General features: G+C 39.6%; 1 protein-coding gene across 3 annotated transcripts; it reads left to right on the top strand.

Annotated features, from left to right (window-relative positions):
* The first annotated feature begins 3,769 nt into the window (after positions 1-3,769).
* On the top strand, positions 3,770-19,793 carry LOC101859606 (succinate--CoA ligase [ADP/GDP-forming] subunit alpha, mitochondrial). 3 transcript variants are annotated; one of them, XM_005089182.2, is made up of 10 exons: positions 3,781-3,881; positions 7,161-7,264; positions 8,011-8,127; positions 9,051-9,263; positions 9,714-9,771; positions 12,620-12,781; positions 13,759-13,832; positions 14,612-14,666; positions 16,628-16,761; positions 18,673-19,793. In XM_005089182.2, the coding sequence occupies exons 1-10, from the start codon at positions 3,845-3,847 to the stop codon at positions 18,697-18,699; spliced, it is 981 nt and encodes a 326-aa protein (XP_005089239.1). In that variant the 5' UTR covers positions 3,781-3,844; the 3' UTR covers positions 18,700-19,793. The 3 variants fall into 3 exon arrangements, with proteins under 3 accessions (XP_005089238.1, XP_005089239.1, XP_012935037.1); XM_013079583.2 differs by having other exon boundaries at positions 14,612-14,687; positions 16,649-16,761; XM_005089181.3 differs by lacking the exon at positions 16,628-16,761 and having other exon boundaries at positions 3,770-3,881; positions 14,612-14,800.
* Positions 19,794-21,413: the final 1,620 nt, after the last annotated feature.

Below are 21,413 nucleotides of genomic sequence, written 5' to 3'. Positions count from 1 at the left end.
TATATATAGGCCTAGGCCTAGAACTGAGAAGGCCTAGTGGTAGGCATATAAGGTCCCCGAGGAGCAGAGGAGCACCTAACGTTTTCACCCATTCATTGTACAGTTCTGTTGCTCTAAAATGACATATTCACAGAGGAAAATTATACAAAATCAGGAAGAAAAAAATATTAGAAGATTATAATATAGCTGTAATAACCGGAGAAAGAAGGATCCATCCATTTACAAGGCATACAGACCTCACAAAAGAGGTTTGGATGGCATATAAAGCTAGACAGAGGATGGTAAAAGATGATTATATTTATTTTAAAAAAATATTTAAAAACCCGCGAAAGTCAAAGAAAGAGTGAAGTCACTTATATCACAAATTGTGGAAGCTTGAAGGCGAACATGCACTAGGCTTTTATACAAGTAACTGTATTTAAAGCGCTTGGGGAGACATGTGATGACGGAACAGAATACAGTTTATTGATCCTGTCCTTGTGTTCCTCCCAAGCAACACACTTTGCATTTAGAGCGCCTTGATACATGTAATAGTTATTATGTCACATCACCCTTGGAAAGAGGCTGTATTCCCATGTCCTCAGAGAGGAAGTCTAGTGTTGATCTTTATCAAGGTTGAAAGTTTTACTTTTGGTGACTGCGACCACTTTCTTATTTTAACGCTTTACTATTTATTGTAACCAATTGGAATTTTAGAGATTGTAAGATGTCCTTTAATGTCTTTATCCGGAAGACAGCTCAGCTTGACATGAAAACCAGAAATCGAATTGGGCAACTGTGAAATAAGGCTGACGATATGGCGCTCTTAAGCCAAATAAAAGTGAGGGCGTGAGGGTGAAAAAAATTAATTTTTTCAGTTTCAGACCTACCTTACAGAAGACAATGCAAGGACCTGACTGCTCAACTGATCACAACTGGGGAAGTACGAGTTCAGTATACTGGACTCGAGTTCGAGCCTGGGTAATCACTTTGTAATCATGACGTACTCTAGCCAGTCGAGTACACTCGCATCCTGAGCATAAACTCAATTAATGTGCTCCCACCCCCCCCCCCTCCTCCACACACACACACACGCACACACACACACACACACACACTCACACACACACACTCATACACACACTCATACACACACACCCACACACTCACACACACACATACACACCCCGCCGTTTCTTTGCCCCTGTACTTCTATTAACCACAAAATATAATATTATACAAGTATACAAGCAAGCAGTAAGCACGTCTTATAAGGGAATATGGGTTCACTAAAGTTGCTGAGAAAGAGAGATCGGCAAAATTGGGCAGAACAAAGACACAATTAGGGAAACCAAAAAAAACAACACAAAAAAAACCTGATACAAGAAAAATACAAAGAGGAGAGAGGATTCATCTGCTACATGCATAAAGTATATAAAATGATTCATGGCAGGTGAGAAAGGGATAATATAGAAGCGAATCTTTAGAAAACGTATGCTTAAATCACACACATTCTTTGATGCCGGTTTAGTTGAAGGTCTACGTGTCGTGATTTTTCTAGATAAGTTGGCCGTCTACCGCCAGGTTTTACGGCGCTCACAACTGAATAAGGTCACACGAGCGCCGATCCGAGTGGTGGATGTCAACAGAGAAGTCCGAACGGGGAATCAAGCTAAAGCTTAGGCTACTCTGTTCCCATGTCGCCTCAACAGCACGCGTACAAAGTCTGCTTCGACTCTCAAGTCACCCCGGAAATAGCAGTTCACAAGAGAGTGACAAGCATACAAAAGAAATAGAGGGAAAATGACGATGGTAAGGATGAAGAAAGAAGAAGCAGCAGTCCCCCCCCCCCCCCCCCTCCTGTGTTGTTCCGGAACTGTATGAGAGTATGAGCATAACATTGATAAATCAGCCCATTTACAAGTATTCTACTGTGCATAAGAATAAAATGTAAGTATCCCCCCTTTGGGAATGGCCTAAAGACACTTCAGTCAGTAGCACTGCCCTGGTGGAGTGAAGGCCGGGTTTACGACTGGTTACAATTGTGGAAGGGCTATATTGGGATGTTTCTGGGTTTTTTTGACTGTCTATTGCTGAACCGGCACCCTTAGTCCAACGCGCGTGGGAGTGTGGGGAAGGCTAGGCATAACATAGCCTACGTGAGGTGTCATTGTATCGTACCTGATTCTTAACTTGATCTGCATAGGACAGCGTCAAGGTGCAAGGTGTTAGTTGACATTAAATCATCACATACGTTTAATATTTTTACATGATAGTGAACGTCTAGACTTAATATGTAGCCGGGTGTGTGGAAAGAAAAGTCTTTAATTGAGTGAAGTTCCCGGGGGGGGGGGGGGGGGGGAGCAGGGATTATTGTTATTTCGCACTTTCAGTTAATTGTTTTCTAATATAATAAAAGTGTCTCTTAAAAAATTTTGTTCCGTGCCGTTCGAGTCAGTTTCTATCCATTTCAGCGGTTTCGTGGGTCATAATGAAATACAGTACAGCTGGTCAGCATTCCTCTACTGCAAATCACTAGCCGCCCCTAACCCCGTCTCTCCTTTGGATTGTCAATGAAGATACTGAATGGAGGAAAGTAGGCCTAGAGTCAGAGAGCTGGTAGAGTAGCAAGTCTATTTGGGCAATCTTCTTCCATTGAAAAGCTGAAATGTTAAGCACACTGCCAAATAAGACTATCCGTCAAGAGGTAGAAAAGGGCCATAGTTTCGACCTCAGCTCATGGCTCAAGGTCTTGTAAGAGGGATTCCCCTGCTCCGCCATCGAAATTGCATGTCATTGAGACACTGAGACAATTGAATTTATAATAAGTAATGAGTAAAAAGATAAAGATCCGAACTTTCTGTGCGGTAAACATTTGGTGGCCCTTAAACTTATCCTCAAAATCTCTTTAGCAGGCGAATCAATGTCATCCACAGACGTACTTTACACAGCAGTTTGTGTCTTCTAGCCCATTTGTCTCAACTACACGTATGTTATCATAATAATTTCCCCCACTACAATTGAGATTTTTTTTTAACGAACAACCCCCTCCCCACCCAACTTTTCTTCATAATAAATTATATAAAATACTACAAATGTCCCGTTACACTGAAAAAAGGAGTGTTCCAAGCACTAATTCCCGCTTCTCACACACATTTTTTTGCAGGCGCGTGACTGCTCACCGATTACAATTTTTAGTGGCAAAAGTTGAGCCCACTCATAAATACGATCTCCTGATAAATGACAAGTGCAATTGTAAGGAATTGTTGCTGACCTACTTTATAATTCGCCTGATGAGGAGCAGAATATTATACATTATGTTATAACACATGATGATGCAGGAAGAGTAGGCCTCACGTATTGTGGTGACACGTACGAAAGGTGCCGTCACTCTTGATAACGCTGGGACTGATTATGTGCGGTTCTTCAAACAATCTTTTTAGAGTAGGCCTAGCAGAGTGTCGCGATTAAAAGAAATGATGGACTTGCATTTAAAAGAAAAGTGCTATTGACCCAGCTCATGATAGTAGGGCCTATACGTAGGTCTAATCAACCTTTTAGAATCTGTAGAAACCCCTCGATCCGTTGGTAAAAAAAAATTGCGGGCACAATTTAAGTTATTGTGCAGAAGCTGGGGAGTTTGTGTTCGATAGTTGAGGAGGTTTTGATTAAAAAATTGTTAACTGGCGAATTGTTTATAGCCTAGATCTAGATCTAGTTGTGTAAATTTATGACCACACTATAAAAGCGCTCCAGAAAAAAATCATTTCTTTGATTTGTTTCGGTGAAGTATGAGTGAAGTATACTTTTAGTTTCAACACGACTCGTAACCTTGAACTCATACGCTACTGTGTACTGCACCAAGATGGCGGCTTCTAGCAAGGTGCTCGCAAGGTTGCCCGGTATGTATCCTTCAGGTCCTATTTTGCTATTGATTATATTCGCTATCCTTTCTTACATTAAATGCCAACTTTTATATTTTGTTTTTAGACTTTCAAGTAAGACTTTTTCTGCAAAGAGGCTTTTTCCAAACTTCTAATTGGAATCTGCATCGGACACGCAAATCTGATGAAAATATGGACCACAGGACTGGACCTTAGACTTAGTGACTTAGACTTAGATCTAGAATCTAGATCTATATATCTAGAATCTAAATTAGAATACTTAGATCTATATATCTAGATCTAGATTAGATCTAGACTTTGGGGCTTTCAGTAAAGTTAAGATTCACAACACCGCTGACTGTTTTTTTTTAAGACTTGAAAAGTCAGTCCAGTTGAAAGGTTATTGGTTGATAGAATTGTGAGCTCAGTTGTGTTTGACCCAATTTGAATTCTGGTCTGGAAAATGCAAGATCACTGTGTGGGTGACTGAAACTGTGTGTGGAAAAGCTCTTAAGTCAGAGTATAGGTCTAGATCTAGAGTTTTGTGTAGTGTTAGCAGAGGAGAGGACGAAATTAAACATAACATAAGACAGAAGGCGAAGGGCGCTTCTTGGGAATTGTGGTCTCTGATGTAAACACAGAAAAACGGAAACGTGAGGATACCGCTGATGAAAAACAAATCTTTTTTAGTAGGCCAAATTTACAGTAGAGTCATGACCATGGTCTTATAATGTACCAGTGAATATAAAAATCTGCTTTTTTGAGTCATTTTGACTTCTTGTCTTCGCTAAGATTTCATTTCAGTTTCAGTTCAAGAGTGTGTAAGACCATGCTACAAAGTTTACACGATATTGTTTTTTATCAGCAGTTTTCGTATCTGTTTTTTGTGTTTACATCAGGGACCACTATTCCCGAGGAGTGCCGACAGAAGACAAAGAAGAAAGATTTGTGACTAAGCTGAATCATAACAAACACGTTATGGACTTTAGTTTCTCTCCTGCTACTGTAGTTACCAGATCTAAGTTATGATTTTTTAATGTGAAAAGACCTCTGTTTGTCTGTAGTCCTCACTTACACATTAATTTACCATGGAGTAGTCACGGTTTAAAATAATGGAACAGCTGCCTGGTTAAGTGTACGATGAGACAAGATACACACCTCTGTTTCTCTGTTGAAATACCTCTCTTTTATAGTTAGCACGTGGCTATTCTCTGGTGTAGTGCTGGTCAACAGATTGATGGTTATTATCTGGCGTCACGTATTGGTCTAGTTGCACATGTCGCTTCTCAAAAAGTTTCCTTTCATCTCCCGTGTTATGGCCTTACACACAAACACTCATCAGGGTCGACATTTCTTCAGAATGCGATTCACTATAGGTGGACACACTTCCAATACTCAATGAAAGCTCCAGTGACAGATGGAAGGAGGAGGAATTTCTGTGTCAGAGGTGACAGCACCAGCAGAAGTACAAGAAGGCGCATCTGGCCCTGAACTCAGTTGCAACAATAATGGCCACATGCCAACAGGGGAGATGAAAAGCTGTGGAAAAGTGACATCTGCAACTATACGTGATGCCAGAGAAAAGCCATCGATTTATTGACGGACATGACGCCGTAGAATAGCCACTTGCTTAGTTAACACTTGGAGGTACAGTCGAACCTGTGTAAGACGGAATCGCAAGGGAGCGGAGAAAAAATTTCGTCTTAGACATGGGAATTTAGTGGGGGAGGTGGAGGTTGGGGGGTGGGGGTTAAAAGGCCCAGCCGGTGGGATCAAGGATCGCTTGTCCGATCGGCAAGCAGTGATCAAAACTTCACACTTCTCAGCTGCTATCCTGTCTGATAATGACATGCGTCAGTCTTACGTATCCAATTACCACCAGTGCTTGCCTTTCATAGGACCACGGTTTGACCTATTAAAAACAGAAAGGTTTCAACATCTCATTTGCTTCCACCCTTAGCCCCACCCACCAATGCCACCCCTCACTGCCATCGTTGTTGTAACAACGATTTGAGGAACTCTTTTCTCGGCTGGCCGTACGATCAGGGCGGCAGGCATTGGACACTCTAATTTCACACCTCTGTCTTCTGGCTACCCAGGAAGGTTTTCTTAGTGGTTCGCTACCCGAGCACTCTCACGGGCAGTCGTGAGATTTCACACCCACACTACACTGACCATCTGCATCGCTCAAGGCTCACATAATGGGGTAACATCTACCCCCTTATTGCACCCCTACTCCCCTTCCTCGCCCAGCGGCATGGCCATGGCGTTAAGTTCAGAGCCAGCGGAACCAAACTTGCGAGTTTCGTTTCAAATCAGGGCTGAGCGGGCAAAGCATTTTCCGTCTTAGACAGGTGAAACCCTCGGAAGGGAGCGGATTTTTCTTTCCGTTTCAGCGTTGGACAGGTTTCCGTTTTATACAGGTAATTAAAGAGAGATATATCAAGGGGGGAGCGGGGAGATTCCTTTAAGACAGGTTTCCGTTTTACACAGGTTTTCGTTAAGGCAGGTTGGACTGTATTATATGCTGCAATCACCAGTGACAATCTTGTCATACTCACTCACAATAAAAATCTCTGCACAAATTAATTTTTATAATTTGTAAATTATATAGTCCTATCTACTGTCAAACCTGTTCTAGGGCCACCTACTCAAGATAACCCTAGCTCAAAAACCAGGAACTGCACAGTGGTGATGAGCAATGACAATGTGTGGATTGTCTATGTTTGGGATTGAATTGTATATCATTTGTATGCATTTATGATTTATGTATTAATGTGTACCATGTATGTACGTCCATTTAAAACAAAATTCCCAAGGTGATTTGAATAATTAATGTAGAATTTGATTTTTCTTTTTCATGTCATGTTGTTGAGATATTCAGAGATGCAGTGACAGCAAGGCTGTCGTCAATTAGTTACTACTGTAGTGGCGGTCTTTTAAGCAAATAATGGTCCAGGCCCTATATGCTTTAAGTAGTCATGCTAAATGCACATGGTGGGCAAGATCTATTATTCTTGAAGTTCACTTTTGAACAAAATTTCTTCTAATGTGTCAGGGCACTTAATGTAGGTTCAGATTTTGGACTTGCCCGAATTTTTAAAAATAATTTATGTGGCAGTTTCACCTCTACATTATAATAATGCTTGGGCTTAGATTTGGAATAGTCTAGTTTTATGCATTGACTTTTGTTTTTCAGGTCAGTTGATGATGAGTCTTTTTTTCTATTGTGAAAAATTTTTATTTTGTTAATACTGTCTTGCATCATTTTTATGAAATCAATGCTTTCCATCACAGGTTTGTTTCGTCCTGCTGTGAGAAGTGTCTACACTGCTTCAAGGCAAAATTTAATGCTTGATGAAAACACAAAAGTTATTTGTCAAGGTTTCACGGGAAAACAGGTATGTAGAAATATAATCAGTGTTGTATGATAATGTCAGTCACGTTTGAAAATTTAGGGAATTAAAAGGAAATTTTGATTGTAGATAAAGATGTTTTTCATTTTGATTAAAACAGAAGGTAAATAATGCGCTGTATTTGTTTCAATTCTCTCGCTCTTTAAAACAATTTAAAGTTAAACTTCTTACTTTTTGCCAAAGAGACATTGTTTTCAAAGCTTTTATATTATTTTGAAAAGAGCCAAAGAATTTGTTGATTGTTGTGTACTCTCTGTAAATTAAAATGTAAAGAAAAATATTAATTTTCTAGATAAAGTAATGGTGCTGTGCGTGTACTAAAGGAGTGAAGGTGGTGTGGACTAGCAGAGACTAAATTTTCATACTACTTCATGCTCATCTACACAAAACAGATAAGCACATTATATTGGAGTTGCACCGAACAGAATCAGTTGTTAAATGGTTTTTGATTGGTTCAGTCTCTTGTTATCGGGCTACACAGATTTTTAATATCTCTGACACTTCGCACGTCCATTTTGACCTTAAACTTATGTATCTTGAACTGCTTTTTCTAGTTTTGCTCCTGTCCGCCTGCTCTTTTATTCCATTTTCAGTTTACGATGTAAAAGGAAAGTAAAAGTATATTCAATTTTGCACCTTAGTAATAGCTTTTAATTTTTTGTCAGCAGTAATCATATCATTTCTATAATTCTTTGGGATTTTTAGAATTGTGCTTGCTTTGTTTCTCCTAGGGCACATTTCACAGTCAACAAGCCCTTGAGTATGGAACGAAGCTTGTAGGAGGAGTCTCACCAGCTAAGGCTGGAACAGAGCATCTTGGCTTACCAGTCTTCGCTTCAGTCAAAGAGGTATTGATTGTGCAATGGACTATTTCCCATGTGTACTTCAGCTCATATTCTGCTTTGTTTAATAATGGTGCAGTGGTATGGGATTAACTCATGTGAAAAGCTCTTGTGCAGTCAGTTAAAATATAGACGTGATGGTTTATGGACCTAATGTTTTCTTTGACATAAGCCTGAAGTTGGTAAAAAAATATAGAGGATTTACTGCATACACCTGAAACAGAAAAAAGGTTGATGTATTTTTATCACCACCACATTTTAACTTATATGCCTATGAAACACAGTCCAACAGATAAGTGAGTACTTTTCAAGACTCTTGTCTTGATTGGGGGAAAATTTACAAGCGTCCACTTAAATGTCACGATAGAGTGGTATCACTTTCCCAAAATGAGCAATTGGAAGGCTAGGTTGCTGTAAATAATTTATTTAAGTGATCCTGTGTGTCTGCTGAAAGGATGCTATTTGAAATGAAGCCCAAATGAAGAACCTTTTTTATTACTGGATCAAAGTAATAAAAACCCCAACATTTTTGTTTGGTTGCTGGCCTACAGGAGTGCGATGCATGCACGTTGGCAAATTAATAGATGAAGTAGAATTATTTTAAACATGGACAGACGAAACTGAACAAGCTATAAGTTTGTATTACTGTTCATCAACTAATTGCTTCTGTTGTTGTTCATGACTGATGTAAGCATTTGGAGCACCTTGTTGTGATATAGTTTACTGACTGAATGCATTGTTTTGAGTACTTTTCTTTGGTGAATTGCTTCCTGTCATGATAATGTAAAAATAAAGATTAATTCAGTGTTAACATTTAAAAAATCAAGACTTTACTTAACTTTGCTTTTCTCTTGCAAATGGTTTGTCTTATTGGGAGAAACATTTTATCTTCATGAGGATAAGTGACCCATGGGTTTTTCAATCCTCAGGCTAAAGATGCTACAGGGGCAACAGCTTCGGTTGTCTTTGTTCCTCCTCCATTCGCTGCAGCAGCTGTCATGGAGGCCATGGATGCTGAAATACCCTTGGTTGTTTGCATCACAGAAGGAATCCCTCAGCAAGACATGGTGCGGGTGAAGCACAGGCTTGTGAGGCAGAGTAAAACTCGTCTGATAGGCCCCAATTGTCCTGGCATCATCAAGGTTAGTATAACATTATATTTCAAAATGGCCTCCATTTATTAAATGAATTGTGAATTTTAAATATTTCTGTTGTTTTTTTTACTTTTTCCAAAACAATCCATTAGTTTTCGTTTCAAGAGTTGTGCATGGACATAAAATAATATTAGGTACATTTTTAATAAGCAAATTGAAAAATTTTTAAAATCATTTGTCTTTTGATCCTTGGTTATTAAGTATAAATTCTCTTTAGTGAAAGTTTCTCAAATTTTTCAATTTCACATGTACTTGTTTTTGTATATGTGTTTTGATGGGTTTTTTATGGTGAGGAAATCTTTTCCTTTGCTGAAGAGTTACCTTTGTTGTGTACATGAATTTCGTTTAAGTTTGTCGTATTTTGTTTAGAGAAGAATTAGGTGAGTGTGAGAACTTTTTACGGTTGGCTTTATAATTTTAAACTGTTTTTCTTTTCAGCCTGGTTTGTGTAAAATTGGTATCATGCCTGGACATATACATATGCCTGGAAAAATAGGTAGGAAAATATTTGTGATACCTGATACTCATGGCAACATACTTTTCTCTTACTTTTTTTAATGTGGAAATTATGTGAATTGTTGGCAGAGCTAGCCTTTATGCTGTCGCATATCTTATTGATTAATTTTATTGTTGAACCTCCCTCGCCTTACTTGTGCAATGATGATGGTGTCAGTGTACTTCTGACTGTGGCTCTTCTGTCATCATTTCCAGGTGAAAGTGGAGAATGTTGTTATGCTTGGTTCAAAGATGAGTCAGCTGAAACAGGTGTTGATCTAAAATTACGGAGGAAATTTGAAGTGTCTGTTTGGATGATCTCACTGTCGTATCAGATTATCTGATCAGTCATACCTTGAGGTTTACTGGAAATAATGGGTCTAAATTAATGGTTTCATGGATAATGTAATGAACTGACCTTTGTACAAAGGTCTGTGTTGTACATGGAAACTCAGTTACTTGTTTGCCCATGACAGCTTACGCACAATGTTACTCTCAGTGAGTACATCTCTCTCTCTCTCTCTCTCTTTCTCTCTCTCTCTCTCTCTCTTTCTCTCTCTCTCTCTCTCTCTCTTTCTCTCTCTCTTTCTCTCTCTCTCTCTCTCTCTCTCTCTCTCTCTCTCTCTCTCTCTCCCTCCCTCCCTCCCTCCCTCCCTCCCTCGTGATATAATTACATTTTTGACCGTTAACATCAGACTTGTAAAAAAGAAAAGAAAGAGAAGAAAGGAAGGCACATCATCACTTATCACCACCACCACCATCATTTAAAAAAATCATCATTGCTCTCAGGTCCTTCACATACATATAATTATCTTGAACATCTATATGTAACAGTCACATGTGATAACAAATATGTACATAATACACTATTGGACTCTATCATACACACATTTTTCTACTTATCAGATGGCGTCAATATCATAGAAATGGGCAATGGACGGGAAAAAAAGTTGTGACTGTAGTTTTTCTACTTTGAATGGGGCTACTTTTAACAGTTATCTGGGTTTCTTTCCCAACCTGTGTCAGATACACTTTTAAAAACAGATCAACCTGACAGTTGGGGAAGTGACTTTAAAGTAAGGCATTGGCCACCTTAACTTTAACAGCTGTAAGTAGCAATTTCTGATCATACTTCAATGAATGTTCTCTTTTTTTTTTCCTTATAGAAATAATGTATTTTTGTCACATGAAATGATTTGTGCCTCTGAATATTATCAACAGTTCATCAGTTTTGTTCAAGTTAGAGATAATTGTTGTAGATTTTTAAAAATGATTTACGAATTATTGTGAGGGTCAACTCAATAAGTGTTGTATCAATGAAAAGGTTTTTGATTGTACAGTGTTACAACATGGATAGCTCGAATTCGTCGGGAATGGCTTGGGTAATTCCAGGGATCCGTAGTTCAAGGGATACGTGAACAGTGTTATGGCATCGGCTTAGTCAGAATGAAGGGAAGGAACAAAAATTTGACAGATTGAGAAAGAGAAACACGATGCGCGAAGCTTTTGAGTTCAATCGGTAGATGTAGTGAGCCAACCGGTACCAAGACAGTTTAATTGTGTGGGTCAGTGTGAACAGTGTTTATTGAGTCTGCATTAATTGAATGTTCTTTTTTCAAAATTTTCAAAGCATAAACAATTGATAGGATAAGCTTATGGCACCTGTGTCTATTGATAATAAATACTGTATTTACGGTCTCTGCATGTGTCGAGCAGCGCTCTAAAAATAGCACAACTAGATCTAGCTGCTTCTGTGGAGGGGGAAAGGTGATATTTTACCAAGCCTCACTTTTCTCTGTTTATTATTATTATTATTGTTTTTATTATTTTGTCTAAAGAGCACCTCAGAGGACATTGACTTTAGACATCTACGGCGGCGTAATTAGTAAGACTAGTTCGTGTTTGTCTTAGAGCCTCGCGTAATTTTCTTACAAAGACAAAAGAGAAAAAAAATGGGACACAGGCACAGTTTGACAGATGCGTGATTTTGAGTCTTCTGTGTTCGACTTATCCCTGCTTTACTGTATTTTGATTTGAAGCAACAGTTGGTCTCACTTGTATATGTGACCTATTTTTACTGTGACTGTCTAGAGATATATTTTAACAAAAAGATTTTTTTTCTCATATATTTACATATATGCAAAGAGGGAAAAAACATTGTTTACTATGAAATTGATCTCATTTCTAATTCATATCGAGGTACATTCAGCTCTACAAAGTGTACCTAATATTTGAGTAATTTTAGGCTAGTTGGTAGGGATGACAGCTATATGAGTTGCATGACCTACTGGTTCAAATTTGAACTGCAGACAGTCACTTTACATAAAGTTATAAATTTGATAAGGCTGTTGTAACTGTGACAAGTAATGGATATTGAGCAGTTATTTATTTTTGACACAAATCACAGATTCTTTTCAATTCATTTACATATTTGACTGACTTTTGATAATCCTATAAATACAAACATGGAGCATTTCACTAATATTGTTAAAGGAGACTCCTTTTGTCTTCCAGAAATAGCTGTTAGAGACACATGGATCTGTCTGTCTTTTGAGTCTGCAATTATAGCTTATATTATCAAAGGTTGATCTTTGTTTTTTTAAAAAGGAAGTCAAGATGGCAGGCAGATGGGAGTGATTCAGGCAAAATGCAACTCACATTTAGGGATGGCTGCCCCTTGAAAAGTGCAGTTCAATCACTTTTATATCTTAAAAAAAGAACCAGGAGAAAATTTAGAAATATCTTTGCTTCCCATAAATTGCCTTTGAAAACATAAAACTTTGTCGTACTAACATTTAGACTGAGTTTTTGTTGTAGTGTTGAACATTGCATCTGTTTTTTAACTTCAGGAATTGTTTCGCGTTCTGGTACCCTGACTTATGAAGCTGTTCATCAGACCACTTTGGCTGGACTTGGACAGTCTTTGTGTGTGGGAATTGGTGGAGATCCATTCAATGGCACCAACTTCATTGACTGTTTAGAGGTCTTCCTGAATGACCCACAAACAGAAGGTGATTTAAGCTGTTACCTTTTTCTGTGTCTGCAAGTAGTAATACATAGTTTTTAATGTTTTAAGTTTTTGTTACAGTGGGTGTCACATTCAACGAGGTTGCTGGGACCGGCTTATTGTCCTCGTTGGATCCGACCTCTCGTTGAATTTGACTAAGGCTAAAGAAAAGAGAGGAGACAAGTTATTATTATTATGCTGTTCCCCCTGATGACGAAAATTTCAAACAGCATTAGTGTTGGCTGTGTTCTGACCGTCATTTCTGAATTTTAAAATACTTTTTCGGGAGCACTTCTTGTGTGAAAACATACCTCTCACATCTAGGCCTATTTTATCTACATAAAGGAAAGGTGGGAGCTTGGATTTTCTGATCAGGGGAAGGAAAGAAAATTGAAAAAAAAATGACCTAGATCTACCCATCTAGAGTTCATCCAGTTTCACACAGCCCGCATCGTGTTTCCACCCACCCCCTCCCCTCCCATCCCTACCGTAGGCTAACCCGCGCCCATCCACTTGGCTTTGGGGCCCATATTAGGAAGCACACTAGATCTAGCAATACAATGTGTTTGGAATCGATGATGGGCCTTGTGCTTCATGTGAGATGGAGAGAAAGGAGAAAAATTCTTCGCTTTTGGGGCTGCTAATTGCTTTTATTTGATTATTGCAACCTCGTTGAAAGCGACTTCGGTCTGTTTGCAACCTCGTTGGAGCCAACGTACATTTACAAAAAGATATAGAGGAAAAATTCGGGGATTAAGGATTGCTTAGTTGGAGCCGACTTCTCGTTGAATGTGACCTTGTTGAATGTGACACCCACTGTAGTAGAATAGCCACCTGCATGAGTTGTAGAAAAACAAACTGAAACTGAATTTTATTTTTAAACATGACAGAGTTGACAAGCATTTACTTCACAAACAACGTTCATGACTTCAAATGAAATTTTGAATTCATATTTTATAATCAGGGTTACTTTTCTTTCAGGCATTGTGCTCATTGGTGAAATTGGTGGTTCTGCAGAAGAAAATGCAGCCGAGTACCTGAAACAGAATAACAGTGTAAGTTTTATATGATGAATACTCTCTTTCCAATCAATACATTAATTAGGAATTATTCCTTTCAGGTTTTGTTCTTCTCACAGTCACAGATCTTTTCCAACACTGATAATTGCCACATTACGCGTGCGTGTTGCTAGGTTTCGGGCTAGATCGAGGTTGGCAGCACACCGCAGCCCTCTCTCGCTTCACGCGCTGCGTGTGCTTGCAGTGGCATGGCTTGCGTGGGATTGCTCCATCACTGTGTTACTCTCTCTCTCTCTCTCTTACTTTTTACCCATTGTTAACGAGCCTTTGTCCCTGCTATAACCGGTTGGGCTCCGATGAGGCCCTGTTATTGCCGATAACTTTTAATAGAGACAAAGAGAAGGAAAAAATGGGGATTTAAAAAATCCCTGTTATTACCGGATCCCTGTTATTACCGGGCCTGTTATATATGGTTTCCACTGTACTTAACCAAGAGCCCCAAGGTCTTCATCAAAGCAGTCTTAGTAAAATCATCTGCTGTTTATAAGTACTATGGGGCACTGATCATTTTGGTTTGGAATGAACCTTCTAAATGAAGTGAGCGTGTGAACAAGCTTTAAGAGTGGCATATCTACAAGTTCACGCAAGGATACACCTTTGTGCATGAGAGAGACCATGGATGAATAAGTGTATTTGTTCCTGTAATCTTCACTGTAATACCCATTGAGCATTCACAGAGTGGAAATGCACTTAATACATGCAGACCATTATTGTGATCACTATTGTTTAACACTTTCCCTTTTTATTATATCCAGGGACCAAATGCGAAACCTGTTGTGTCCTTCATTGCTGGCCTGACCGCTCCCCCAGGCAGGAGGATGGGGCATGCTGGTGCCATCATTGCTGGAGGTAAAGGAGGAGCAGATGAAAAAATTGCTGCTCTGAAGTCTGCTGGTGTGGATGTGACCATGTCTCCTGCTCAACTGGGAACTACTATTGCTGCCGTAAGTATTTTCCTCAGTGTATATATATCTGAAAACTTGAGTGTGGTATACCGTCTTCCAGTCTCCAAATATGTCCTTTCTATGTAATAAATCCATGGGGAATATACAGCTCAACTATGACGCAGAGAGAGTTGCCATAGTAAAGACCCTGGAGCAGATCACTCAAGATTTTTTTTGAAGGCGCAGTAACACCAGGGGATTTGTTGTCTTCTCTGACTCAATGTCAGTACTCCGCGCTATCGAGGGAGGAGGAGACTACAGAGGTGACGGGAACATTCTCAGCCTTGTAGAACAGATGGGCACTTCCTATGGCGTTCAGGTCACACTACAGTGGGTGCCTGACTATTCTGGAGTACCAGGGAATGAGACTGCAGACTAGCTATCAAAGACTGCAGTAAACCTGCCCCAGCCGCCTCTTTACAGACCTGCTGAGGGATCATCCAAGCCAAAAGCAGAGACGAGTGGCTAAACAGATGGGCCAACGCAGAAACAGGAAGATCTCTCTGTGACTACCATGAGGAGACAGTTGAACATCTTCTCCCTCACGGCCCAAACCTGGCAGTTTTTTTACGCAGGCTCCTACACCCACCTACAGACTTACCAAGCCTGCTCTACTCAGGCATGGGGCATTGACCAGATGAGAAGGACATGTGGTTACTTGAGGGAGGCATTGCACTGCCAAGAGTTAAATGTTCTCAGCTGAAGGAATTTGAAAATAACAACATGTAATGAATCCCGTTTTGTATACACCATTCTGTTTCTCTTTGTCTCCGCCAAGCCCCTCCCAGCAGCTTGCTGTCAGAACCACTGTGCCGATGAGCCGTTGGCTCATTCCTCATTCCTTTATGACGACTGTAACGTAAAATTAGTCTTCAGCAATGGCAAAAAACAGGTCTCTTATATCGGGAGTTCCTTCATTTGATAAAGATCTATATAGTTTCACTTTAAAAAAATTTAATTGACAAATTTAGTGACATTTGTCACTTTAGGGTTTTGTACCAAAAGAGGGCCCTGGCATTGTGGGTTTACCCCCCTTGGGAGATAAAAGAGTTGAACCATTTAATTTCTGACGAGGAGTCTTCATGCTTTTTGTACAAAATGAGTTTCAAAACCAACTGGGGTGGGACTATTTTCAAAGCTATACCAACAGAGTTTAAAGTCAAGCCTGTGGTGTGTAAGAATATACTGAGTGTACAATAGAGCAGGAGGCCAAAAGTTATTACTTAACATGACTCTCTTATACGACACATTGTAAGTGTCTTACAAGAATTGTCTAAATCATAATAACATAGAGTAGGCTAGGCACTGTCGCTTCAGTCGGTTTTGTACAGTCATTTATCCCTAATAATGCAGTGCTCCTATTTTCTTTTTATAAGTAGTTTTCAGTGCTATTAATTTTGTTTCCTTCTGTGTGAACTCGATATTGTAATTTAGATATTTCACCATATTTACCCATTCTGTTGTGTAGTGGTTAGAATCTTCGCTGTTGCACATATATTTATTGAGTATCTCTGTCTTTCTGCTCAGTGTTGCTGCCTGACGCCTTATCCCTCTCAGCCTGGGTTAGCCCTGACAGGCTATGATCTGAATTGTGTTATTAGGGGAGTAAAACCCCTACACTATTAAAAAAAAGAACCCAGAAACCACCGTACTCCACTTTATCTGTTGTTGGTTCTCTGAAAAATATTTCTCATACAGTGATGAAAGTTGTATGTAGGTGATCCATGATTTTTTTACATTTTTCAGTTGCAAAGAAATTTTTCCCTCCTCGCCTACCTCACCCAGGCACTCTGGGGAGCATGGTCTCTTTCGTGACCGCTCCCCCAGGCAGGAGGATGGGGCATGCTGGTGCCATCATTGCTGGAGGTAAAGGAGGAGCAGATGAAAAAATTGCTGCTTTGAAGTCTGCTGGTGTGGATGTGACCATGTCTCCTGCTCAACTGGGAACTACTATTGCTGCCGTAAGTATTTTCCTCAGTGTATATATATCTGAAAACTTGAGTGTGGTATACCGTCTTCCAGTCTCCAAATATGTCCTTTCTATGTAATAAATCCATGGGGAACATACAGCTCAACTATGACGCAGAGAGAGTTGCCATAGTAAAGACCCTGGAGCAGATCACTCAAGATTTTTTTTGAAGGCGCAGTAACACCAGGGGATTTGTTGTCTTCTCTGACTCAATGTCAGTACTCCGCGCTGTCGAGGGAGGAGGAGACTACAGAGGTGACGGGAACATTCTCAGCCTTGTAGAACAGATGGGCACTTCCTATGGCGTTCAAGTCACACTACAGTGGGTGCCTGACTATTCTGGAGTACCAGGGAATGAGACTGCAGACTAGCTATCAAAGACTGCAGTAAACCTGCCCCAGCCGCCTCTTTACAGACCTGCTGAGGGATCATCCAAGCCAAAAGCAGAGACGAGTGGCTAAACAGATGGGCCAACGCAGAAACAGGAAGATCTCTCTGTGACTACCATGAGGAGACAGTTGAACATCTTCTCCCTCACGGCCCAAACCTGGCAGTTTTTTTACGCAGGCTCCTACACCCACCTACAGACTTACCAAGCCTGCTCTACTCAGGCATGGGGCATTGACCAGATGAGAAGGACATGTGGTTACTTGAGGGAGGCATTGCACTGCCAAGAGTTAAATGTTCTCAGCTGAAGGAATTTGAAAATAACAACATGTAATGAATCCCGTTTTGTATACACCATTCTGTTTCTCTTTGTCTCCGCCAAGCCCCTCCCAGCAGCTTGCTGTCAGAACCACTGTGCTCATTCCTTTATGACGACTGTAACGTAAAATTAGTCTTCGGCGATGGCAAAAAACAGGTCTCTTATATCGGGAGTTCCTTCATTTGATAAAGATCTATATAGTTTCACTTTAAAAAAATTTAATTGACAAATTTAGTGACATTTGTCACTTTAGGGTTTTGTACCAAAAGAGGGCCCTGGCATTGTGGGTTTACCCCCCTTGGGAGATAAAAGAGTTGAACCATTTAATTTCTGAGGAGGAGTCTTCATGCTTTTTGTACAAAATGAGTTTCAAAACCAACTGGGGTGGGACTATTTTCAAAGCTATACCAACAGAGTTTAAAGTCAAGCCTGTGGTGTGTAAGAATATACTGAGTGTACAATAGAGCAGGAGGCCAAAAGTTATTACTTAACATGACTCTCTTATACGACACATTGTAAGTGTCTTACAAGAATTGTCTAAATCATAATAACATAGAGTAGGCTAGGCACTGTCGCTTCAGTCGGTTTTGTACAGTCATTTATCCCTAATAATGCAGTGCTCCTATTTTCTTTTTATAAGTAGTTTTCAGTGCTATTAATTTTGTTTCCTTCTGTGTGAACTCGATATTGTAATTTAGATATTTCACCATATTTACCCATTCTGTTGTGTAGTGGTTAGAATCTTAGCTGTTGCACATATATTTATTGAGTATCTCTGTCTTTCTGCTCAGTGTTGCTGCCTGACGCCTTATCCCTCTCAGCCTGGGTTAGCCCTGACAGGCTATGATCTGAATTGTGTTATTAGGGGAGTAAAACCCCTACACTATTAAAAAAAAGAACCCAGAAACCACCATACTCCACTTTATCTGTTGTTGGTTCTCTGAAAAATATTTCTCATACAGTGATGAAAGTTGTATGTAGGTGATCCATGATTTTTTTACATTTTTCAGTTGCAAAGAAATTTTTCCCTCCTCGCCTACCTCACCCAGGCACTCTGGGGAGCATGGTCTCTTTCGTGAGTCCTTCCCCCCCCCCCCCCCCCCCCCACACACACACCCCTCACCGCACCTGTATCTTTTACGAATCCTTTTGATTCAAAAGGGATTTTTCACAATTTTCTTTTCTGTCTTATTGCAGGCAATGGCAAAGAAGGGCAAGTCTTAGCTGCAGACAGTAACATGTGTTCAGAGGTATAGCAGGCTGCTAAAGATGAATCCACCATGAGAGAAAGGAGAATATGTACATGTGTCGATGAAGAGACGGACAGAATTTCAATACTTATTGTGATACCCCACTGTGTATGGGCTACGAATGTATATAAACATGTGACAGTGAAGACTTAAACCTTTAGTCAGATTTCTGTAGTATGTGAAAAGTGTGCTTGAGACTGTGTCTTTTAGTATAATTTTATTCAGCTTGCTGAATTAGATAATGTATCCGAAGAACTATCACCTTGAAAGAGTGTTGACACAGACCAAACATTGTTTTGCTATAGCACAAATGACAAATGTTCTTTCTTGAAAGATAGGGATGTGAAGGGATGACATTCATCGACTTGGTTTTGCTATTATATCTTTGTCTCAAAACTTGCAACAAATCTAGTACAGGCTGGGAGTATGGTTGTGTATGTACTACCTGAGGTGATAATGACATTTGAAGGGCTATCTTTAGTTTCAGGAGGAATTTTACGGGCCTATATTTACTGATAGTAAATGTAAAACTTTTGTTTCATTACTTTTGTTGTAAGCAAAGGTGTGGTTACTTTTGTAATTGGCACACAACACAAGTGTCTGCTGTTGCAGAATCTTGTAATGGCTGTTGCCGTATGCTTTTGGAAACACCATAATGACTGCTTAAATTGTAGAGATATATTGGGTGCATGCCAGACTTGCACGACTACTTAAGTTTTACGCACTGGCCCTTTGTTGTCTCTCATCTGTGAGTTTGTGAAGCTCGGGATCTTGAGTACCGCATGATGCTGTATTTCTATGCCAAGTATTTTGAGAACCATTAATGTATCGTGTTCAGTGGGTAGTTGCCCTTTTAATAATAAACAGTTGATCTTGATCATTGGCCTTGTATTTAGAGGCAGTTGCCATATGATTTTATGGATGGGTACATCTCACCCCAACTTATGCTTTTTTCCCCCTTGTTTCTGGGCAAGGCAAGCACCTATATATGTTTTTTTTTTACCCTGATTGTCTCTGAATGAAAATGAATTCTGGTCGACTGGAACCTAATAAATGAATAAAATTGTCTTTGGGTTTCTTATTTGTTTTATGTGCAAATGAGAGTTTCAGAGTGGCAGTTGGTTATCTTGGTGTTTGTTTTTGTGTTCCACATTTAGATCTCAAGTGTAGCAATTGGGATGTTCTTCAATTCTCAGTGCAATTAATTGTAACTTGAACCCTCAGCAGTTCAACATTATACCATATATATAATATATATACATAGTTTCCTAAATTTAGGCGTGGGTGGTTGGTGAGTGCTCTTGTGGGGTTTGCTCCTTCTTTTCTATCAAACATCTATCATCCTTTTCTCTCCTCCTTCTATTTTGTTTGTTACCCCCTTGTAACTCCTCTAATCTTCGGCACCTATATCACCTTACTTATTGTGTTGCTAGTGCCGTAAAGCACTTACTACTGGAGTACAACTAAAACTAAATTTTGGCTGCTGTGTTTTTTGAAAACTGATTTTTTAAAGTGAGATCATGGTTTTATCTTGTCCATGTCTTTTTTTTTTTCTTTCTTTCACTGGAAACTCTAACAAAAGTATGTGAGTTTGTTCAAGTTTTTTTCTTAAAGTAGATGATCAATGGTTGAAAACTTGATTCTAGTTGTATAGCTAGCTAGATCTTTATATTTTTCTGCTGATCTGAAAGTTTGGTGAGGTTTTTTTTTCAATAGGTGTGTAATTTTTTACGTGAAGATATTAGGACCTCAGTGACCTATCATAGTTATTGTAGATCTGAAATTTTTGTTTCGGTCAATTATGTAGGACTACTCTCTGGAACTGAATCGTTTGTTACATTGGAACTTAAGTAAAACCCAACAGGTGAACAGCTGTGTGATGTCTGTAGAGTATCGAATGATTGATGTCACTTTTGATTTTATTCATTGTGTCTGTAATGCTGCTCATTCCCAGCAGAAAAGGGCTACATTTTCTATTTCTGAGTTGATATGCTGCTTTTATCTTTCCTAAACTGTAGACGAGGGTATACCAGTGGCTGCCGTGTAGCTGGTTGCGACCATGACCTACAAGAAATCTGAGGCTCTAATAATACATGGTTTCCTAGGTAGAGTAGGCTAAATGATGTATTAAAATGGGAGTGCTTATTTAGGCCACATATGGCCTAAATAAGGTAAGGGAGGGGGGTTTAGCTTATTTAGGCCACACATGCTCAAACTACCCTTTTCAGGCAACTGAGTTCGTTCCACTTTCATAATGGTGCACCTTTCTCATTTAGTACGGTTTTGTCTCAGTGTACAACTTATAAATCATAACCATAATGAATATTGTAAAGAACAAAGCACAATACGCAAAATTTTGCTCAATCCCAATGGTTTGAATGAGGGCCAGATTTTTCCTTCATGGAGGGGCAAAAGCTAGGCTACCATTTTGGCACACTTTGGTCAAGTGAAAAGGTCAAATCCTCCGAATGGACTTCGGGTTAAATTTGGGGTATAAAAAGAGTGTACACTACGTGGCTGAGTCAAAGTTACACTATCTTTGCCTGAGTGACACTCTCTCGTACTGTCTCGTAGTAGTACATGTAGGCTAGTAGGCCTAGTAGTAGTAGTAGCAAAGATCGTGTAGAGAATATTTGGTAGTAGATTCTATCTAGTAGGCAGTTTAGTGAACGTGCTCAGGGTGAATCG

The sequence above is a fragment of the Aplysia californica genome, unplaced genomic scaffold (assembly GCF_000002075.1).
Source record: "Aplysia californica isolate F4 #8 unplaced genomic scaffold, AplCal3.0 scaffold00004, whole genome shotgun sequence".
In the NCBI taxonomy this organism is placed as follows: Eukaryota; Metazoa; Mollusca; class Gastropoda; order Aplysiida; family Aplysiidae; genus Aplysia; species Aplysia californica.
Note: the sequence above shows the minus strand (reverse complement) of the source record. Positions and strands in the feature narration are given on the sequence as shown.

Excerpts from the sequence above, each read along its gene's own strand:
- LOC101859606 (XM_005089181.3), top strand. The coding sequence starts at position 3,845 with ATGGCGGCTTCTAGCAAGGTGCTCGCAAGGTTGCCCG. Across the intron at positions 7,265-8,010 it reads AAGGTTTCACGGGAAAACAG|GGCACATTTCACAGTCAACA; the intron begins GTATGTAGAAAT and ends TGTTTCTCCTAG. Across the intron at positions 9,264-9,713 it reads ATTGTCCTGGCATCATCAAG|CCTGGTTTGTGTAAAATTGG; the intron begins GTTAGTATAACA and ends TTTTCTTTTCAG.